The 13,670-nt window shown below is 44.3% G+C and overlaps 1 protein-coding gene across 1 annotated transcript in view; it reads left to right on the plus strand.

Annotated features, from left to right (window-relative positions):
- Positions 1 to 797: 797 nt before the first annotated feature.
- Positions 798 to 13,670, plus strand: part of LOC147438659 (NOL1/NOP2/sun family protein / antitermination NusB domain-containing protein) — a 101,674-nt gene continuing 88,801 nt past the window's right edge. Inside the window, exons 1-2 of the mRNA XM_086484682.1 lie at positions 798 to 1,122; positions 1,660 to 1,814. Coding sequence (XP_086340808.1) covers positions 861 to 1,122; positions 1,660 to 1,814 — 417 coding nt within the window. The 5' untranslated portion in view covers positions 798 to 860. The remainder of the gene's footprint in view (positions 1,123 to 1,659; positions 1,815 to 13,670) is intronic.

A 13,670-nucleotide genomic window follows, 5' to 3' on the forward strand; every position in this document is an offset into this window, starting at 1 on the left:
TGGAGACACTATCCGTATGGTGCTCAATTTGAGATTGTTTTTGATCACAAAAGCATAAAAGGGTTTACACAACACAAAGATTTGAAGGGACATAAGGCCTAGTGGACTGACATCCTTCATGAATATGCTTGCAAATTAAGTTATCATAAAGACCAAACAAATGGTCTTTACTCTTCAACTCTTATGTGGAATATCCTCCAAGAAACGGAAATTCACCTTGGTAGACTTAATGTTGCAAACAATGCCATTACCAAGATTTCGAGGAGACAAGAGGTAACTAAGATTGCTAGAGCTTTTGGGTGAGTGGTTAGAGAGGGGTCACTAAGAAGAAAAATGTGACGTTTATAAAGATATTGTCGGTATCCTTGGTCGCCTCAAATGAAAACAAGCAAGGAGCGCAATGTTAGTGCTTTCAAGAGCAACAACATAGAGTTTCTTTTGGTTAAAGTAGGTGTCGTAGCGAGAGGAGCTTGACCAATCAGCATTATCAATATTATGTTAGAGAGAGTTGTTAAGAAAGACACGATTTTCACCGTTATCTCAACAAAAAAATCATCTTTTGCTCGTGGTAACTTGTACCAAAAGATTGAAAGCAACTAGTTAGAGGTCTTTATGACCAACATGAATTAAGATACAAAATGGTTACACGCCAATAGATATGGATGTATAATATTTCTCTCTAGTTTGGGAGGTTTTGTTAAGCATGCATATTTGAAAAACTTGGAAATGCATATGTAGAGACTACATTGATCTTCATGTCATGCGAAAATGGTTCTTTGATTTAGCACCATTATGCAATCGTACTATCCTACAAGTTACCTCCTGACAACGTACATTTTCTCTTCTTCTCTAGTATCATCATGCAGCATGACACTAGCGGAGCAGCTATACAAGCCTGGAAGCAAGATATGAGCGGAGGTACGGCAATACCTGCTTGGGACTTGCGTGCGAGTCTCAGCGGGCAGCAACGAGCTTGTTCCAGGGTAGCAACCCAACTAAGAAAGCCTCCATCATGCCGCTCCCCTTGCGCTCCTCTTGCCCTCTTAAACTCTACTTCTCGCTCTCCTGCTCAACCTCAACGCCAGTTCCCGCTACGGAGCGAGGTCTCCAACTACCGTGCATGTAAGGTTATCACTTCTGTTTACGCTTCACTCTCTGCGCTTATTGGAATGCCAAGTAAGGGAAGTGATAGCAAACACGTTACGTATCAGCTCAGCTGCAATGCAGAGTAAAGGTCTTTTCTTTGGTTATTGGTTGAATGTTGCACTGGAAAAATGCTTTGACACCGCCATACACAAGCAAGTGCTTTTTGTCGTATGTAGGAGCTTAGTGTTATGTTCGAACAACGGATGGATAATATTTTGCACTTAGTTGTTTGCTATCAGCATCAGTATTGCACTTGGGTGCAGTTGCAGGAATCATTTTCATCGGAGTTCGAGAACCTTGATTTACTCCAATTACAGCCGATTGTATGCAGTATATTTCATCACTTATCTTTAGGGACTACTACGGTGCTATAGTTGCATTGAGTTGAAACAAATTTCTTTCACTGTAAACACTCAGCATCGTCAAGTCTCAGTGCTCATTGCTGTCAGGTCATGCATTTATCTTAACTGTAGATTATGTTGAGGTGTTTATAAAGGTCTGTTGTCTGTGTAGTTTCTGTTGTTCGCCTGCTAAGAATTGAGCAAGGAGGTGCCTATGCTGATGTCCTCAGTGGAGATGGGGATCATACGTGGGAAAGAGAGCTGGATTATGTTGCTCGCACGCTTGGCTTTCAAACTTCGGCTCTGGATCCTCGAGGCCAACGACAGGTTTTTTTCGGTTTTTCAAGTTGGTGAGCTTATTTGAATGCGTAAGGTCAAGTTTTTCACTAGTTTTCACAACCTGAGAAAAAAGGGAAGCTTAGGAAGAGAGAGTTTGGAAGTAAGGTCAAGTTTTTCACTAGTTTTCACAACCTGAGAAAAAAGGGAAGCTTAGGAAGAGAGAGTTTGGAAGTACTGATTCTAGCCTTACTGATCTATTTATTTTTTTAGGTGTAGCAAAGCATCAGTTTGGAGTATTACATTTTTATGTATGGTTACATTGAGGTAAGAAATACCTCTCCCCAGTTTTGGGACACTAATTGGTAAAGGGACTGTTGGTTGCAATCAACCCTTCCACACACAACAAACCCACAACCCAAAATACCCCAACCAACCTCCCCCCCCCCCCCCCCCCCCCCCCCCCCCTTTTTTTCCCCACTCAAAATCTGTGAAACTCAAAAGAGACATCAGTGACTTTAGTATCAAAATCGGGGCAATTTGTTGACATAGGAGTGGAGTGACTCCCCTCTTGTGTATACCCACTGCACCAGATTCCGTCGAGCTGAGTTTGGGGTTCAATTTGGAATAGACTATGCTAAACCAAATGCTTCAAGGTAAAGGTTCGCAATCTGAGGAGTATCTGCTAGGTCCTCCTGCTCCATCCACTTCGCATCCAATGCGGGATAGTTCTTGAATTTAACCATGAACCGCCTAATCATTTTACCTTTTACCTTTCTATCTTTATGTGCCAAAATCTGTTTTGGAACGAGTATCTCCTCGTTTTCCTCCACTTCGGGTTGCTCATCCGGCCTCCCATCATCGGGCACATCGCCTTTAAAAGGCTTCAAGAGACTCACATGAAAAGCATTGTGAATCCTCCAAGTATCGGGCAGCTTCAGTCTAAAGGAGACATCATTTATCTTTTCGGAAATCTGGAAAGGTCCATAGTATCTCATGCTAAGCTTTGGAAAAAGCTGCTCCTTTCCTTTTTTTTTCTTAGGCGTGCCTTCTCAAAACGTAAGAGCACCCAATCGTTCTCCTTTAATTTCAAATGGCAATGATGTCGATCTGCTGTCTTTTTGTGTCTTTCTTGAGATTTCTGCAAAGCCTCCCGGACCTTGGCAAAAGCCGTGTCTAAGTCCTGTGTGCACTCGTCGGCTTCAAAAATCTTATCTTTCGTGCTTAGGAAGGGTGGAACCTTCGTAGCACCTTAAATAATCTCAAATGGCGCCTTCCCCGTCGAAGAGTGTATCGTGTTATTGTAGGCAAATTCCACCAAGCGCAAATATTTTTCCCTTTGAGTCTTTTGATCCGAGATGTAAGACTTCAATAAATCCAGTATGACTGAATTTGCAATTTCCGATTGCCCATCTGTCTGCGGGTGGAAAGATGACGAGAACTGCAACTGTGTGCCTTCCAAAACAAACTCGTGAATCGGGGATCTCTGTCAGAGACAATTGTCTCAAGCATGCCATGAATCTGAAGATTTGGGCTACAAACATTCTCGCTAAGTGATCCGGCTTGACTGTTTTCTTTACTGGAATTAAATGAGCTTGCTTGTTAAATTTGTCAATAACAGCTCGGATACCATCGTGCTCGCTCTGTGTTCTCGGGAGATCAAAAATGAAATCCATTGCAATACTTTCCCAGGGGCGGGTGGGTAGGGGTAAAGACTGTAACAATCCCTGTGCTTTATGCCTGGCAAACTTGACCTTCTGGCATACCAAGCAATTGCGTACAAAATCGTCCACGTCCGTGAGTCTTGGCCAAAAGAAGTATCTCTCCACACCTTTCAGGGTGGCATTCGGTTAGAACCTTTTCCCTTAATGGCTGTGTAATGCACAACATGGTTTTGCTCATCAGGTAGCCATCCCGAATGGAATATCCCGCTACTACCTCCCCATTCCGTATCTGAGTGAAAATATTTGCAAAATCTGTATCTGTGGCATATTGAACGACCATATCCTTGAAGCTCCTACGATGTATCGCGGAAATAGCCAGAACCAACAGCTTCCGAGACAAAGCATGTGCCACCAAGTCCTTCTGTCCCTGAACATGGACAATCTGGAAGTGAAACTGTGACAAGATGTTCGCCCACCGCATCTGCTTTTCTGATAGTTGCTTCTGTGACAAGAAGTAGCGTAAACTTTGGTGATCTGTGAAGACCGTAAAAATTGGCTCCGAGTAGGTAATGTCGCCACTGAGTAAGAGCATGGATAACCGCCAAAAGCTCTCATATATCTGTGCTGTCAATTCTGGCCTTGAGAATAATCGATTCGCGTAGGCAATGACATGGCCTTCTTGCATTAAGACCGCACCTAGACTACGACCACAAGCATCACAATATACTTCGAATGATTTCTGCAAATCCGGCAAAGTCAAAACTGGTCCTGTAGTCAATTTCTCTTTTAATGTCCGAAAGGCACCTCTGTGGGTCCCCACGAGAAAAGGACTCCTTTCTGTGTCAAGATATGCAATGAGGAAGCAACCTCTGCAAACTTTCTAATGAACTGCCGGTAGTAAGAACATAAGCCCAAAAAGCTTCCAACTTCATGGACATTCTTCAAATCGGGCCAATCACGGATAGTCTCTATCTTGGCCGGGTCCATCTGCACTCCTGCTGCCGAGACAATGTGTCCCAAAAAGTGTATCTCCGGTAGGAAAAATTCACTTTTATTTGCATTAATCACCAACTTGTGATCTCGTAATGCTTGAAAGACGTGTACCAGATGTTCTCTATGTTCTGCCTCATCCTTGGAGAAGACAATAATGTCATCAAAGAAAGTGCCCACAAAAGATTTTTACTCTTTGAAAATCCTTTCCATCGTTCAATTAAAGGTCGCTGGAGCATTGGTAAGCCCAAAAGGCACCACCAAAAACTGGAATAAACCGAAGGTCGTTCGAAAAGCTGTCTTGTAGACATCTTCCGACGCGATTCGGATCTAATGATACCCGCGCTTCAAATTGATCCTGCTGAAACAAGAGGATCCCTGTAGTTGTCTAGAATATCATCGATCCTAGGAATCGGAAATCTGTTCTTGATGGTGATTTTGTTGAGAGCTCTATAGTCAATGCACATTCTCCAAGATCCGTCTTTCTTTAAAACCAACAACACCGGAGAGCAGTAAGGTGAAGTACTGGGTTGGATAAGACCCTTTTCCAAGAGGCCTTTCACTTGGTTCATAATCTCTTCATTCTGGGCTCGGCTCACACGGTAAGGTGGCCGGTTCGGTGGTGTGCTTCCAGGTATCAAATCAATGGTATGATCCTCAGGACGAGCTGGTGGCAACTCGCTTGACAGACCCTCAGAAAAGCAATCGGCATGAGTGTGGAGAAAATCTTGGCGTTCTTTTTCTAGATCAGGCATATTTGTCCTATGATCATCATTCAACTCTTTCAAAAAGATCGAGTAAACAAACAGATTGGATTTCGTTAATTTTGAACGGCCAAAGCCGATACAATAGGGACAGGCTCGCCCTTAAGTTTTACATCAAGTACAATGGTTCGGCCCTTTTCTGTAGTCAAAGTCGCTTTTCTCGCCCGATAGTCGACCACGGCGTTGTTCTTATGGTACCAGGGTATTCCCAGGAGGACATCACAACCTTCCAAGGGCATTATGTAGAAGTCCTCGTGCCTCAAATACCCCTGACAATGCAACCGAAGTTTGCCAATGACAGGTGTAATGGCTACGTCCCTGCTGGGTGCCGCTAGAACTGCCTCTGCTAGTGGTCCCATCCGATCGGGTGTAATCTCGAGCCGCGCCGCCAATTCAGGTGAAATGAAGTTGGCCTTGGCTCCTCCATCAAAGAAATAAGGGCTTCGTGATCTCACTTTGCCCCAAGCTCGACAAAGTTCTGTACTCTCATCAATCGTGCTTGGGTCAGTACCCATGCAATCTGGAACCAGTCCTGCTTTCATCTCGCCTTTCTGTCCACGTTCCTCAACTGCTTTTGAACTCTTTGGCCTGTCTTCATCTTGTTCTTTCTGTGCCTTTTTAGGGCACTTCACGGAGATGTGTCCTTGTTCCCCCCATCCAAAACACTTCCCCTCTTTAATGTAGTTGGCTCTCTCCCAAGGAGTGAGCCGGGATCGTGCATCCTTATCTTTCTGACCTTGGGGGCTCTTTTTCTTTCTACTTTCAGTTTTAGAAGTCTGTTCGGTTTTCAGCGTCATGATCTCATCTGTGGGGTAAGTCAAATTGCTTGCAAAGCCCCGTTTCGCATGACTCATCAGTTCTTGAATAGAATCTGACTTTTGCTCTAAGCAGTGATCTTGGATCTTTGTAGGAAGTCCCAAGGTAAACCGCTCAATCTGTTCTTTAAACGAGATTTTCTTAAATGAAGAAGCGGGTAGAAAAGAGCGTCAAAATCTCTCTCAATATGCGTCCAAGGTATCTTTCTTGCTCATCCAAAGATGGTTCCAAGCAGTTCGTATGTCGCGTTCGTACTCCGGAGTCAACCAAGAAGAAATAAAAAGCCTTTTAAATTTCAGCCATATAACTGGCACTTTCGTGTTCAATAGAAGAGTGGACCACCATGTTCGAGCATTTCCCTTGAAGTAAGAGGTAGCCCTCTAAATCTTGGAGTGCTCTGAGTAATGTCCTCCAGAGAAAGCTATATCAAATTGTTGTATGAAGGCCAAAGCCCTCGAAGCATCTCGGAATTCAGAAAAAGTGTCAAATTTAATTGATTGTCCACCTTTAAATTCTCGACCTTTCTTGCTTTTATCCTCTAGAAAGTCATAGTGGTTGGCTTTATAGAAATTCTTCTTCTTTGCATAAAATCTGTGATCATCGGAGTCACAACTATCCGAAGACGAGTCCTCTGTAAAACTATCAGAAACTGGGCGAAATTTAGGCTTCTTTGCCTTTTTTCTTGCCCTTTCCGAAGCTTTGCTTTTTGCTTCGCTTTTTCCCTTTCCTGTCTTCTTCGCTCGAGTCAGAAGAGCTAGAAGAACTGTCAGAAGAGGAAGAAGAAGAAGAAGAACTGGATACTCCTTCAAATCTGACATGCTTCTTTTGTTTTCTTGCCGAGGCAAAAGCAGATTGACGACCCAAATAACCCGAGAAGTCAGTTCCTTTCTTCTGCTTTTTGTCGTGCTTTCTGGCTTTGTTGGTTGTGTCAAAAAGCTGGGTAATCCGTGTATCAACCACCTTTTCTAATTCTTGCTCTGTAAACATCCTCGGAGTAGGAGGTTTCTTGAGTGCCGGTTTGAGGGGTGGTTCTGTGGCCTTCCACCACTGAGAGTGCACTTCGTCGAAGGATGTCTGCGTCAAAAATTTTGCAAATTTGGGATCCTTCGCAATGTTGATCATCATCTTTGTCGCATCGTCAACCAATTGTCGACGCTTCATCTCTTCAATCTCCGCTTGAGTAGGTCGAGGCGGGCCATACTCCTCGTGAGAATCTTCTTCGTGATCTCTTCCTGCATCCCCATATGCAAAGGAAGTCGACTGATCTCTGTTTGAATCCATAAGTGTTGCGAGAAAAAGGATCGGATTTTCCGGCAGAAGAGAAATCGGCTGCGCTCTGATACCACTGTAACAAACTTGGACAAGATTCTACCGCGACACAGCAGAGATTCACTTCAAAACAGTTCACAGTTCACAATTGATTCGACACGGCCCGGCGGAGTTCCGTGCCTAGAGATATTGGCTCCAAAGACTTGCGCCCCTTTCGATATTTCTTTTTGTATTAATCTTTCTTCAAAGTATAGGAGAGTGGGAGGGTTCTCACTCTCAGACTCTGCGTCGAGATGCTCTGCAGAGTGGGAGACCTGCCCACGTATATAAAGGTTTTACAAGGGTTGCCAAAAGCAGAGCCCCAAAAGCAATAATCCAAAAGCTCTCAAGCCTTTTCAAAATAAAGCAAATTTTTCCCAAAGCTTTTACTAAAAACTTGCGCAGAGTAAAAGCTGCCAAAAATCAGCGTGGGATTTCCGTATAGCCTGCCAGCACTTTTTGCGCCGCAAATTGTGGGGGTCCGTACGGCAATGCCACGTCGGCCATTCTGCGTGAAATACGAGAGATTGCCACGTCAGCAGATTGCGCGATTTTCGGGATTGTCCTGCTGCATCGGTTCTGCTGCCCCAACCCTCACGTCACTAGTTTGTGACATAAGGAGCCCTTGTATCACACATTCAATCAATCAACACAGAGTCTTCTGAGTCTTGTTTCTGAGTACAGTTCAAGTTTCTTAAGTCTAAATCACGAGTTTAAGTAATTAATGAAGGATTAGCAACTAGAATTCTTACAATGGTATCGGAGCATATTTTTTTCCCAAGACCTGAAGGTTGTGAGCCTCTCAGCCTCGCCCGCCACACTCTACCCCCTTCCCGGAGTTGCATGGAAGCAAAAGAAAGGTGGTACACATGTGCATACGAGCATGAGGTAACTTGAATTTTTTTCTATTTTTAAAATTCTATAAGTAAAGACTGAACAAAGATGTGTGTGCACGGCGTATCCGGAGAACTTTGTGCACCCTTTCATGTGAAAGGACACTGACCCGGCAGAAGGCCACCCAACTCTCCCCTGCTCGCACCTTTTCCCAAGGCGATGTGCCCCTTCGCGGCACCCTTCCCCATACAACCCGAAGGGCTGAATTGAACCTTCGTGTTCGCGCCCCTTCCCGATGGCGTACCCCTTCGTGCTCGCACCCTTGGCGCATGCTTTGCTGGGGGCTGCCCCTTGTGACTTTTCGCTGGCATGCCTCTTTGCTTGTGAGCACCTCTTCACTGGCATCCCCTGCTTGCAGAATCGTCACCTCGTGTGCCCTTTTGGAAACGCTGGCTGCCTTTTCATGTTACGTAGCACCCTTTCGAAGGCAATTCTTACGTAAGGCAATATACAGCGCTGCCTAAACTCAGCCAGCGATTTTTTTTTTATTAAGTGGCCAACCTACAAGTTGGTTTGGCCGCCCAACTTATTAACCTCAGTGGGCACCCCCTTGGTGAAAGTTAAAAAGAAAAAAAAAAAAGAGAACAGGTAACGATGAGTACACTCCAGCCTTTCATCTTTCTGGCCATCGATATCTCACACAAAGCCAGCGCTGGCAGTTCTGGTCCCTTGCACCTTCATTCCCGCGCAGTGTGCACGCACTTGCTATGGCCGACGAACACCAGTGGATCGCTTTCCTGTACATCTCGTACATAGACGAGATTCCCCAAGCAGTCTTGCCGGCGTACCCTCTCGTGGCAACTGAAATAATCGTCATTTTCGATACTCCAAAACCGAAACCGTTCCAGACGCAATTTCCGCTCCCGAAGTATCAATTTTCGCTGAATAGTCGGCTTGATCGAATCACAAGATGGCGACGACAATATTTTGCCCCAAGATCCGATAGCAGTTTTGAAAAAGCAGATGGCAGCAATTTCAATAAGCCTCGCATCGATTCACACTCGCTTGGATCAGATATATATGCAAACCTCTTCTCGGAGTTACCCAATTGCTTCTCAAACTACACAAGCTACTTCTCTGCCCTCTTCTTCCGACGCTTTAGTGGTCGACCAGGAAGACTCAAATCAAAGCCTTGAACTCAAATTTTCTCACCCAAAGCATGGTTTCTCAAAGACAACTAGACACAAAGTACCTTCGTGTAAGCAACAAAAGTCTCAGCATGAATTTTCTTGGAAATGCTACAGTTCTAAGCAACCAACTTCTTATCGGAATCATCAGCAACATGAAGCTTCCAAAGGATCATCTGCAATATCAAGATGGGCTGGCTTAGTGGCACATATATCCGACTCTAGTCGAGTACTCGGTCATGAATGCCACGACGCTGGACAAGTTCCCCCTCGCGAGCCATGCCCTACATTTAAGTCTTTCTTATCTGATGGTGGTCAAGTTGAAGATTTATTGATCCTTTTCTTGTCAAAGAGGATTCTTCAGAGGTCTTAGAGGCAACCGCTCCCTTGACCTCCCCCTTCTCAATTGGTAGCCTCAATACACGCTGAGAAAGCTGAAGATTCAGAAGATTCTAATTCTTGTATGACAACGGACAAGCACAAATCCCCTTCTGTGGCTGTGATCCAAGCAGAAAAACTCACCTCGTCACCACCCTTGCAGAATAAAGTCTTTGTCTCTAAACAGGTACCAGGTGCTATGGTGAATGATAATTTTTCAAACTTGAAGATACCAGTCCTTACCTTCAATGGTGCAAAGGATAAATTAGATGCAGACTCTTGCAACACAACTTCAGTCGTTGCAATTGAATCTTTGGACACAACTTGGTCCACAAGTAAACCTTTACAGATGGATATACCTCTAAACACTACTCTCTTTCAGTCTACGACATCCCTTCAGGAGGATTTTACTGTTCCAGACAAACCAATGGAATGCCTTACAGATTTCCAACTAGTGATCATCACTCAACAGAAAACGCAAGTTAGTTTACCAATAGTTTCACTTGAAGCAAATAAAGATTTAATCTTTTCTTAGACAAAGCTCAAAGTTACAAAAGCCTTTGACAAAGGCACTTATCAAGTTGTAGATATGACCGGTTTTTAGTTTAGCAAAATAGTCATGGTCAATAAGAGTGACATGGGACTTAACAGAAGGAGCTTTGGATGCAGAAGCACAACAACAATACATTTCCTTCTCCCGGAGTTTGTACAACTACCCTGGGTTTTATTTAAAGAGGGAGGGAATGTCACGATTGTGACTATGTTGCAGTATGACATCTACTCCTAGTTTCAGATACGCGAAGTGCCATGCCAAGGAGGACCCCTGCGCTTGGATGGTCACAACCCTTCGCTCAAGAGACGTGCCTCTTTGCCAAAAGCCACACTCCTTCGATGACTGGTCGCACCCCTTCGCTCTATGGTTGCGACTCTTTGTCCAATGGTTGCAGCTCTTCGCCGAAAGGATGTGTCTTTACGTCAAAAGTCGTGTCTCTGCACCAGGAGATGTGTCTTTTCGTTTGTGTCTCTTCATCTCCTATATAAGGAGCCCTTGTATCACGCATTCAATCAATCAACACAGAGTCTTTTGAGTCTTGTTTCTGAGTACAAATCAAGTTTCTTAAGTCTTAATCATGAGTTTAAGTAATTAATGAAGGATTAGCAACTAGAATCCTTACAACTAGCTTCAGCCAAAGAGAGGCTTGTGAGTGGTAGAGAGGGGCAAGTAGTGCTCCGTATAATTAATTTGGACCCTTGTGTTGGAGTTCAAGTTATTAGTGTTTGATTGCATGGGTCGGAGTTGAAGGCACATGCATTTGGTAGGGAACAAATGAGACGTATCTAAAACTCTATGGATGAGTGCACCAATCCATTGTTTGAGGACAGGATTATGGACAACATGTGTTTCAAAGTTCATTGTCTGGAAAGTATTTTGGAATGGAGAACACACCCAGCACACACAAAAATCCTCTCCATAGCTCAGGGCATTCACAACACCCTTGTCCTCTCAGAAACACCTTCAAAAGATACAACACACACTAACAGGTGTCATGTGCGCATCTAACCCTATGTGCATATGGACAAGCGGTAACTCCTATTTCTAGGGCTTAGGACAGCCTAGGAAGTGTTCTGGCAACCTTTGTGAGCTTGTACGCAGGACGTCATGTCCAGGCACTTATTGTAGCTGCATACCCTTTGATTGCACAACCCATTAGCATTAGCATCAGTACCTAGCACCAAGCATAAGCATTTTCACCGCATGTGAACTCATTTCCTACCGCACGTGAACCACCTCTTATCAAGCAATTTAATTATTGAAGTGACCGTTCATTTACCCAAATCGTGGGGTATTATTGGGGGATGCCCGACCCAGCATGAAACATCTATAAAAACATCTATAAATAAAGGCCTGTGTGCACTAGAGTTAGCCAGAGGAGCAGAGCAAGGTGCCTCTCAAAGTACCCCAGCAGTCCAACGTTTCTGCAGCCTTGCAACAGCATTTTCAGCCAAGGAAAAACGCCACCAAACTCCGCGTTTTTCAGCCTTAGCCTCGCAGAACCGGCATCCAATCCGCAGCAGATCCTCACCGTATTCAGCCACCATCATTAGTAGATCCCCATCGTTTTTGCATTCAGCCATAGCCTCGCCGCACAAGCACCTCGACTGAGCATCGTCATCGCCGTCACCATTGTGGTCATCGTCATTACCACAAGTACAGATCTCAGCCCTAGTCCAGCGATTCAGATTTAAGCCTCAAGCATCAATAGTGCTTTCAGATTTCAGCCCATTAGCCTCGTCGTCGTTGTCGACATTGTCATCGTCAAGCATTTCAGCATTTAGAACCATTGTACCAGACTTGTGCAATCTAAAACAAATACCTCTCTAGCAATAGAGAGGGGGGCCCTTGGAGGGGGGTTTGGGACTCCATCAGGTGTCGATCTTCCCCCCCCCTCTCTCTCTATCACTACTTTCTCTCACAATTTTCCATTCTCTTTTGTTTTGGTCTATTGAACCATCTCTCATCAAATCAAGGAAGGCTCTCCCTTCCCTTCAGTAAAAAGGATCTCCCTTCCCTTTAGTAAAAAGGAACCTTGAGTACACATTGATTACTCATCCTGAGCATACACCATCTGTTACAAACTTGGACACCCCATGTCGAAAATCGGGCACGACACATGAGAGAATCATTTAAAATACTTCACGATTTGATCACACTTGAAATTAGAGAGTTGACACGGCCTGGCGTAATTCCGTGATCTTTTGTTCCCATGATTAGTCAATATACATTCTCCAAGTCTCTCATTCGTGATAGTCTCTTGTATTTTCGTCACCGTCTTTATGTGTCACTTTTTCATAGGAAAGCCATATTGTATGCACATGATTCACTCACGGATGAGCACATATGCATGAAGATCACTCTAGAAAAGATAAAGAGTTTGCATTCAAGGAATTTACAATGTTTCACGATTGTATGTTTTGTCAGTCAGTTTTGCATGTTCATTCCTTGGCACGACACAATCACAGCAAGAGCACTAGAAGGATTGTCCATCAAGTATTGGCATTTCCGTTGTGGTTTGCCTCAGTGTATAGTTTTGGGTTGAAAAGTCAAGTTTAGATCGCATTTTTGGCATGTACTTATTGAAAGGTTTGGCACTCCGTCACATTTTTCATCTGCATTCCATCCGCAGTCATTTAGAAAGCATAGTCTTTTTTCAGTCACTCGACAAGTAACAGATGTGTCTATGATATTGTGTTTGAAGTGGTTTCAGGGAAATCCCTCAAAGGCGATTCTTGAAGAAGATGAACCCGAGATCGTAGACGAAGTTGAAGACATGGAGCCGAAGCGCACCGCTTTCGGCGCGGCCCAAAGAAGCAAGCACTACAGACATTCTTAAAGTTCAAGTATATCGGGACCCATGTAGCAATGTGGACCCACGAGTTGTTGACAGTCTTTATGGAAGCCATACAACTCGGTACTAGTAACTCACCTTGAAAAGGAGGGATGTGACATGTCACGTGTACATTTAATCCTATGTGCATGTGGAAAAGCTGTAACTCCTATTTCTAGGGTTTAGGACAGCCTAGGAAGTGTTATGACAACATTTGTGAGCCTGTATGCAAGACGTGCATGTCCAGGCACTTAAGAGCTAATGCATACCCTCTGATTGCACAACCCATTAGCATTAGCTTCAGTGCCTAGCACCAAGCATAAGCATTTTCACCGCATGTGAACTCATTTCCTACCGCGCGTGAACCACATCTTATCAGGCTATTTAATTATAAAAAACCACCCTTCATTTACCCAAATTGTGGGGTATTATTGGGGGCTGCCCGACCCAGCATGAAACATCTATAAATACAGGCCTTTGTTCACCAGAGTTAGCCAAAGGAGTAGAGCTAGGTGCCTCTCAAAGTAGCCCAGCTGTCCAGCATTTCTGCAGCATCGTTTTCAGCCAAGGAAAAACGCCA

Source organism: Adiantum capillus-veneris, chromosome 16 (assembly GCF_014529385.1).
Source record: "Adiantum capillus-veneris isolate H3 chromosome 16, ASM1452938v2, whole genome shotgun sequence".
In the NCBI taxonomy this organism is placed as follows: domain Eukaryota; kingdom Viridiplantae; phylum Streptophyta; class Polypodiopsida; order Polypodiales; family Pteridaceae; genus Adiantum; species Adiantum capillus-veneris.